Raw genomic sequence first — 9,526 nt, 5'->3', positions numbered from 1 at the left:
AGGCCTTGGTTGTTCATTAGAGAACATTTGTGAACAAACTGCATCATGAAGAACAAGGAACACATCAGACAGCTCAAAGATAAATATGTGAACAAGTTTAACGCAGAGTTCGGAGATGAAGGAATATTCCAAACTTTGAACTCACAAAGCACAGTGCACTCCATGTACCAAAATGGAGTACGGCACAATGGCAGATGTCCACCTCCTCCTAAAAGGAGAGGATTGATCAGAGAAGCAGCCCAGAGGCCCATGGTAACTCTGGAGGAGCTGCAGAGATCCACAGCTCAGGTAGGACAATCTGTCCACAGGACAACTATTAGGGTTTATCCGCTAGCGTCTACTCGGCTTGACTCGCCTCGGTTTTGAGGCTTTTATGTGTTAGTCCCTGGTGCCAAGTACTTCCGTGGTGCCTCCTCAACCGAAGTTCCAACTGAGCTGAGGTGAGCTGGCAATGTGACAGGCCGCAGATTGGCCGGCGCGTGACGTCACTCGACAAGTCAGGACAGCAGCTTGTTCTTCACAGTTAGCCCCGTTTAAAGGAACAATCACAAGAATGCTCACGTACAGAGGAAGACACACAGAACCCAACCACTGGAGCAACAACGAGGTGCAAACATTTTTTTTTGTCTGGAGGCCGACCAGAGGATTCAGTGGGAGCTAGACCGAGTGACCCACTACGAGTATCGGAAGGTCTCTGAGCTAATGGCCACCTGCGGTTACCACCAGTGGTTTGGATTAACTGGACTCCCCATTAACTGGTGAACGGCTTCCTCAAGCATCCTTTATCAAAGGATGTTAAAAAGCCAACCAAAATCTGTAGCAGCCCTGATGAATGCTGCTTAACCACATTTCATTGAAGTTTAAAGTATCGTCCCGTTCGTTTGTCTAATTTCAACATCATCTGGAACTAACAGCTGGTGGCAGAAGTCAGCCACCAGTTGACAGGCGCACCAGTTAAAACAAAACACCTGACAGTGAAGCATATCTTGACAATAAAGTATGATCACAACAATCCACATTTTGAAATATTAATAGGTTTTTTATTATTTGCAAAGAATTAAAAAAAAAAACATATATATATATATATATATTAATAGTTTGAGCTGATATGCAGGATGTTGTGTTGGTCTGTCACATAAAATCACAAATACATTTACTTTTATGTGTGCAATGTGAAAAAATTTTGAAACGTTCACAGAGAATGAATACTATGTCAAACTACTGTATGGTTAATTCATATGTGTTCTTTCACCCAGAGAATAAAATGCCTAAAGGTGTAAAAAATAAATAAATACAAACACTTTAAAGAAATCCTCCCGGGTAATTCGGCTTGAAGTAGCTTCTTATCATGTCAAACAAAGGCGAGGAAAATTGACTATTCTACTCATATCTATAGGACACCCATCATTCATAGATCTTTCTTCAGCTGAAGCGCTTATAGAACAGCCAGATGTAGTCAACCGCTGCTTTGGGTTTTTGTTGCAGAAAATCTTTCCACTCGATTGAAAACACTGCAGCTCTAATTCAGCATAAGTCTGTTATCTGCTAGATTCTATTTTCATGGAGAAATGTGTATTAGTGCCAGCATTTGTGTTCTGGGGCGGGAGGGGGGGGGGGGGGTGTTTATGGAAAAAGTGAGCTTACATGGTGTGATAAATGAGTTTAAACCTAATTCTAATTGTGTCAAAGGAAAGATTTGCCTCTTCATTTTCTAAACAAGCACCAGGCCATCTCGGCGTAGCGTGGGTTTGCAATCAATCTCACGTGAATATCGCCATTGTTGGGGTAATTTTGCAGACTGCACAAAACATGGGGGCATGGACCTCCTTTCCAGGAAATAATTGGCTGTAGCTGTCTGTAAATACATGGTTTAAATTGTGAACCTCCCTTATCAGCTGCCCGCCAGTTCTGCACTGCGTGAGCGGGTGAATGTGGGCGGGTGGTGGGGAGTGCACACAAAGCAAAAGTCCTCATTCAGAATTCAGAAATTTCATCATAAACCAAACTAGTTTGAGGGATAAACGCTGGCAATATTGGGAATGAGTTCCACAGTGTGTGATTTCTTTTTTTTTTAAAACAGTTATAAAACTCAATATGTTTCTTGCAATTCAAACCGCTGTGTGCATAGAGGTAAGGAATCAAAGGGAGAAAAACAACATAAAGTGTCTCACTTTGGTGTTGGGCCACTATGTGCTGCCAGAATAGATTGAGTGCACCTTGGCATTGATTTGACATGTTTCTGGATCTCTACTGCAGAAACCAAAACCATTCTTTCAAAACATTTTCCTTTCATTTGTTGTTTTGATGATTGTGATGCAGAGTGGCATAATCCTAAAATATACCGTATAGGTTCCACTCGTGAATCCGAAGGCCATGTTATGTTCATGCTCTTTCATACTCATTCAAATCTTTCAGTGACCCCATGAATAGAGGAGTCACCCTGGAAAAATAACGGTCTCAACACAGGCTAAAAGTAATTTCAACGAGACTTTTAAAATAGCGTTTCTATATGCCCAGACGATTTCTCTGTATATGTGTCAGTAAACAGCTGACAGGTTGGATTCTATTTTAAACTTTCTTATATTTTGTGTTTGATTGGCTACAGAAAAAAACAAATGGGGTTACTTTTGGTTAAAATGGTGCACTTGATATTGTTTAATGTGTTTGCATTTGTGATGCTCCTTTAGTACTGTAGAAAAAATGGAAAATGGTTGTTTGTGTCAATGAAAAGATGGACGAAACCTGAGACAAACAGCTCAAAAGAAAAGGTAATATAAGCATCTCACAGATTGATGGTTGTTCAAGCACACAACAGTGATCTCTCCCCTGTAGTCTATACTCTCTCTCTTTCTCTTTCTCTTTTGTGTTCTCTTTCTCTCTCTATTTCTGACAGTGGACCTGGGTTCAGAATAGGTTTCTTCACAAAAATGCATTCATTCATTCATTCGTGTTATAGGAAGGTTTTTCCTTTCCACCATTATGCTTGCTGGAATTGTTGGATTTTTCTCTATAAAAGTACCTTGAGATGACTGTGTTGTTCTTGCCGCCATATAAATGAAATGAAATTGAACTGTACTGAACAGATAAGACAAATAAACTCCAAATGGTACAAGGTAGAGGAACCCGTGATGCACTGCAATGTGATATTTGTTGCAACGTTTTTTCATGCTCTAAGAGGGTTATTGGTTGAAAACAGATTTCTATATTTGAGGTTTTTTTGGGACATTTCTTTCACACAAACTCCATCTATATTGTATGACAATACATTCTTAAACTCAGAGCTAGGTCATCATTTCACCAGCAGACATGCATTATGAAATGTCTCACTACTCATAGAAGAAGCAAAAACTATTAAAAACACAGTTTCATTATTTGCAATGCAAGAGTGGAATTGACATAATGACAAAATTGTATCATTATGATTATTATTATTATTATTATTATTATTATTATTATTATTATTATTATTATTATTATTAATATTATTATTACTACTACTACGGTCAATATTTTAGTGTGTCCATTTGTTGCACCATTTGTTAGATCACTGTATAACTCAAACAAAACATTTTAAGGAGCTTGTCCTGTCTGATTGAGTTGATTTTAATTCCAGATTTTTGTGGCATTGTGCTAGAAAGATATATGTATAGGGGGATGTTCAGGACCCTCAAAGGAATGGCAAAGGCTTTTCATGCTAATAGGATCCAAATAAACCTTGAATTTACACCATCAGACAAGCAAATGTTGCATACATGTAAATGGTTTGTGGCTAAATTTGTGAGATTGGTGCTGGTAGATAGGTGTGTTTCTGTGTAACTCCCTCATTTCCCATGCTCCTGATTCTTTAATTGTTACTGATTGCTCATTGACACTTGGTAATTGTGTTTTTATTGTATTATCTCTTTTATTTTAGTGTAGTTTTATCTCTGCCTTTTAGCTAGAGTCTTCTTTAGTTCACTCGTTTAGTTTTTGTTTTTACTCTAAGCCACTTAACTTTGTTGGCGCAAGATGATTTGGTTCTTTTGTGGCAGTTTTTGTTATAATTGTTTCAGAAAACAACAAATAAAGCCTTTGCTCACCAAAATTTCATCTGGTATTTTTTTGGGGGGGGGGTTCCCTTTTTCCACCCTGCTCCAGCGTCTTAGCAGATGTGTTTCCACCATCAGTGATGGTCTTTGTGGTATAACTTATAATTCATCTTTCTAATCAAATATTTATGCATCTGTAACCATTATGATCATCTGTATGTCTTTGCCTTTTTTTTCCTTTCAGATCTTTATAATGCCTTGCCACTGCAGTTGTCAAATGTAAAAAAAACTTATTTAGCTTTAAGAACCTTTATAGACATAGAATTGATAGAAGATACAAAGAATACAAGAGATGTGTTCCTTTGTCATGGCTTTTTCTCCCTTTTTTTTTTTATTTTTTACGCTGACTTGGTTGGATGGTTTATATCAAAGTCCTAATTAATGAGAAACACATTGCTATAATACTGATGATGTGTTTCGTCTTGTAGATGTCTCACTTTGAGATATAGAGTGAATATTGAGGATCCCCTGGTGGTTTTAGTCGTTTTCTGAATGCATTGAGATCATATAGTGGAGTAGACAACAATCAACAGACCTATCAAGCAGTGTCTTTTCTCCACCTAATAATCTTTCTTTAAACCAATTCATTGATGTTTTCCGTGGCTTCAGACACATTTTGTATTAAATACAGATCGAGACCAGCCACATTAAGCTTGTGTGGCTTGAAATCACATGAAATATGATTTTACTTTACGAGCGCACAGAGATGACTTTACCTCAAAATCAACCTGAAACAAACAACTTATCACATAGTTTAAATGCCATTGGACATCATAAATATAAGTGTAAGTACAGATATGTTTGCAGGGCCGTGCAATCTGAAATCCTGCGCGTCTCTTGGGGGGGATCCGTGCGTCCGCTCCAAGGGTGCACACTGCAAAAAATGTCCATCTCGCGGGTCATTAGTCAAGTAATGAGCGTGAAATTGTGCGTTTTCCTTTTCCGAAGTGACGCCCTCCAATAGGGTGAGGATTTGTCATTTGTCTCCAGTGCGACGAGTCTTTTCTGAGCGAGATTGACAGGCGGTATGGCGTTTTGCCTCACGAGTATTGCGCGTAATTCAGCCCTGTTGCACTGACACTTGTTTGGAAACATTTCATTAAAATCCCTGTTTTTCACTCTCTAAAAACAAGAAAATAGGAAAAGTCATATCGCCGCATTGTGGTGTTAGGAGTTTTGTTTTAAGAGGGTGGGATCGTTTCCGTCCGTCACTCGCACCCGACTGTTTTGGATTTAATTTTGTTTTTTAAAAACGGGCATATTTTTTTGCAGTGCACCCATTGCTGAAGTCATTCTCCGTCTCATACAGCAGCAACCAAAGACAAGAGAGCATCAGCAGAGAGAGAGAGAGAGAGAGAGAGAGAGAGAGAGAGAGAGAGAGAGAGAGAGGATAGAAGAGAGAGAAAGGTGCCTCCTCTCGCCATTGCGATAATTGTCTCGCCGTTGAATCGATGTCGGAGCGGGAGCTGCTCTAACAGGAGGCGATCCGAGCGGAGGGGAATCGGATTTTTTAACTTCACACACGGACAAACCTATGTGTGGATTTCGGCTCTTGTTCCCTTCGCCAATGCAAAAGGAAATATGCAGCGAAGCTTCACCATCCTCTACACCAGTTTACTGGGGATGTGCTTGGGTTCGAGCTCAAGTTTTCCAAGTAACATCAATATAGGTGAGAATGGCGCACGACGCACCAGACCCCTTTGTCTCCTGCGCTAAAACATGCGATCCAACTTTGACCTGCGCGCGTTTCGATGTATCCGTGCTGTGCAACATTAACTCCTCTTTCTTTTGCTGCTCAACAGGAGGATTGTTCCCAACCGAATCGCACGAGTATGAGGTTTTTCGGTTCGCCCTCTCGCACCACCAGGACATCCCCAAACTGGTGCCGCAGGTGGATATGGTCAAAATGGGGAATAGCTTCTCCATGACATACGCCTGTAAGTATCAGCACTGTGGGAACTAATTCTTTTCGCTGGCATTTGCCCTGTTGTGCCTGCTTCAGTCTGCGCCCACATCCGCCAATCTGTTGATCGACTTTGCAAAGAGCGCTCGGATGCAACTCCACGGTTTGGAAAGAAAAAGGGGGCTGCTAATGTGTAGAATATAACGTCACATATTGTATCCTTCCCCGCAAGAGCATGTTTTTGCAGGTTATCATATTTACTGTAGCGTGGGACCGCGAAGGACTTGCGTTCCTCTGCATGATTTGCAGCTGGATTTGCGCTCCGGGGATGAACAAAATAAACCCAACCTCTGCAGCAGCGGTAGGAATCCAGCAGTCACACAGCATCCAGATTTTACAGCCTTAATGCATTTCAAAACCCCTGCCATTAAACCCAGTGCAACTTCCCTTCTCTATCTGGAGGCAGAAAACAAAAGAGGCAGAGCGCAGATCGGGGCGACGCAAACAAAGAGGAGAAACGACTCTAAATGCATTTCCAATTAGCCACGGATCACAATCCGATTATATTTCCCTTGCTAGTAAGCACGCGCACACAATTCCACACCCACCATTAAACCCCCAGACCTTTCCAAATGGCATCCTTACACAAAATAAATGTTTCAACTTTTAGGACTTCCCTCCGAAGACTCGGCTGTTATCTCTGTCACTGTGTCACATGTGGACAGACCTGATGCCATCTTCAATGAATAATGAGTGACAACATTTGAAATGAGGATACCGGCTGCTGAGAACAAGATGTGAGAAATACGGCCAACAAGGGAAGTTTAGAAGGCTCCGGTCCATGCAGTGAGGATGCCACTCTCCTGGGGGTGATAATGTGAGCCATTATGCCAGCCAGACAATCACTCCGAGTCGCAGCTCCACAAAAGAAATGTCAGTCGGAATTGTTTCTTCTTTGTTAACCCTGCACTTATCCCTTCTTTGTATTCTGACAAGAATTTGTCGCCCTTGAGGCTTTTTCAAGACACTTCTTTTTTTTTCTTCTTCTTCTCCCTCCGTCCTGCACTCCTCTGAATTTGCCCGTGGCCCGCTCACACTCGCTGTGGTGAAGTAGGCACACACTTCCAGGAGATACTATTTGACAAGTGTCTCTGCCAGGTGTGTGACTCTGCCCGGGTGACAGCTATTTGATTACCAAACATCCAAGTTGCCACATCTTAAACTTTCGAGACCTTCCCGAAATTGTGAAGCGTGGTGCTCGTTTAATTCCCACTGCTGTGCTTGCAGTCAGTCACCTAAACAAAGTGAGTTGGGAAATGATGCAGCTTTATGAAGACTCAAGTGCAGGGACATTGTGACTCAAGGGCTTTATTGTAACGTGATCGCAGCCATTCTTACCAGATTCAGTTATGAGTTTAGAATTAGATTGGGAATAAAGCATTATCTGCAACAACACTCTTGCAGATTTATAGACACTCCTGGCTGCTACTGAATGTTCAACACTGCTGCCACTAAGAGGAAGTCTAGCCCTGTCAGTCAGAGTGGCAGAGACAGATTATTTAGCATAATGCTGTTATCTGTCCACAAGAACTGAATATCCTATCCTGGCGTGACTTTTTTTTTTTTTTTTAGGGTGCATCATTATGCTGAGATGTCTCACAGCATAAGCCTTGGACAATATTTGGAAGCCTGTAAAAGTCCCCCGTCCGACACCTCTACCATCAGCCAACCCCACCCAATCAGTCATTTAGGCCAGGGAGAGCAGTGTAATGAAATGTAAACACACCCAAGATGCCCTCATTAATGAGACTGTCCTCTGCTCAGACAGGGGTGTGATGTGAATATGAGGGCCAGGCTGCTGGTGCACGTTTGCAGGAATTTCTCTAGTGGATCAAATGCGTCGCCTACGGCAGCAGGAGGGAGGAGGAGGGTGGTGGTGATGGGGGTGATGGTGGGGGTGTTACATTAATGTCTTTGTCACAGTGGCGTGCAGTCAGGGGAGCGATAGCAGCATATACATGAGATTGTTAAAGAACTCAAATCGCTAATGTGCCGTGTGGCGTACTGTCTGTTAACAGCGTTTGTCATATTTTCATTAAGTTAATTAGAGGAGCAGCTTCAAAAAGCCAAAGTGAAGATGTTTTATCACACCTCATCAGCAACACAAATATGGTGATATGGAAGTTTTCCTGAATCTGCATGATTGTTTGATCAAGGATCACTGCCAATATAACGCTTTTCCAGCAGCTTAAGCAGATCTAGTCACCATCAGCTCTGAGGATTTTCAGAGATTTATTCTTGTGTGCTCTTTCTATCCAGTCATCCATCTTAGTCTTCTATGTGCATATTTGACGTCTTTTTTTTTTCTTTCTGTGTTTCCTTATGCTTCCCGCACATTGCTACCGTTCATGGACATGATGGTGGGCTGTTGTGTCACATAGATGCAGAGCAGAGGGGAATGACAAAAATGAAAATGACACCTCTTCCTGCTGTGTGTCACTTGTTCTAAAGGAGTATTTGGTTGTGGAGGCTATAGAGATGTGTTTGTTTGTGGAAAAAAAAACCAAACAAAAGAGAGAGAGTGAGAGAGGGGGCTCCGGGGCTTGTTTATAATGAGTCAGATGAGAAAAGCAGCCTATTCCTAGATTTGAATTCTATTTTGCTGGTGTTTGTGTGTGTGTGTGTGCATGTGCATGCCTGCATCTGGGTGCCATTTTCCTGGCATATGTGTAGGATGTCTTGAGTGAGTGACAGTTCACCTCTGTAAAATGTGCTAGTGTGGGAACGTGCCCGGGGGTCTCTCAGGGTCCACGAGTGTGAAAAGCAGCAGCGGGGTGAATGGGCCCTTGTGCACGGGGATGAATGAAGCTCCGGATGAGGGTGATACTCATCAGCTGGCTCTTATGACCAGCCACTTCCTCCAGAATCAAATCCTCCTACCACACATTCACACACAAACATGCTCATGCACACTCCCTGGCACCTGCCTCAAGAGTAGGGATGGATATGGGAGAGAACGAGGTTGTCGGGTGAAGTAGGGCAAAGTTGAAGGAGAAAACTCTCAGAAGAGCCAAGTCTGCCCAAGCATAGATATATAAAAAAAAGAAAAAACATGCACGTTCGTGACAATGTGATTTGTTTTATTACCTTCCTGTGGCATCACCAGTTTTGAATGATGATGGTAACAGTGTCTGCATGATGTGAGACCAGTTACTGGGGCTAATTAGCACATCAATCTCTTTGGTTTCACTTTGACAGACAAAACCTGGTCAAAAAACATCCGATTTACCGTTAGCCCAGGCTGATTTTTTGTTTTGTTTTCAGGGAAAGGGCTTCCTGGACAGGTTCATTTTTGTGTTTCCAGTTGTTAAGAATAACTGCCATGGATATTGTGCTCACATGGGGGAATATTAGTCACTGCCCCCCCCCCCCTCAGTTTGATATCACATTACCATAATCTGCTATTGACTTGGTTTATAATGCGCACGTCCCTGATTCACGAGCTTCATGTCAAAGCGCCTGCCAGCTCATGCCT

General features: G+C 42.0%; 1 protein-coding gene across 1 annotated transcript in view; it reads left to right on the top strand.

The window, feature by feature from the left end:
• Nucleotides 1–5,472: 5,472 nt before the first annotated feature.
• gria1a (glutamate receptor, ionotropic, AMPA 1a) overlaps nt 5,473–9,526 on the top strand; it is a gene marked incomplete at its 3' end in the record, with an annotated part of 76,981 nt that continues 72,927 nt past the window's right edge. Inside the window, exons 1-2 of the mRNA XM_080466170.1 lie at nt 5,473–5,757; nt 5,891–6,025. Of these exons, the coding sequence (XP_080322296.1) occupies nt 5,670–5,757; nt 5,891–6,025 (223 nt within the window). The 5' untranslated portion in view covers nt 5,473–5,669. The remainder of the gene's footprint in view (nt 5,758–5,890; nt 6,026–9,526) is intronic.

The sequence above is a fragment of the Lipophrys pholis genome, assembly GCF_963383615.2.
Source record: "Lipophrys pholis genome assembly, chromosome: 6".
NCBI classification, from domain to species: Eukaryota; Metazoa; Chordata; class Actinopteri; order Blenniiformes; family Blenniidae; genus Lipophrys; species Lipophrys pholis.
This window is presented reverse-complemented; position numbering and strand designations above follow the sequence as displayed.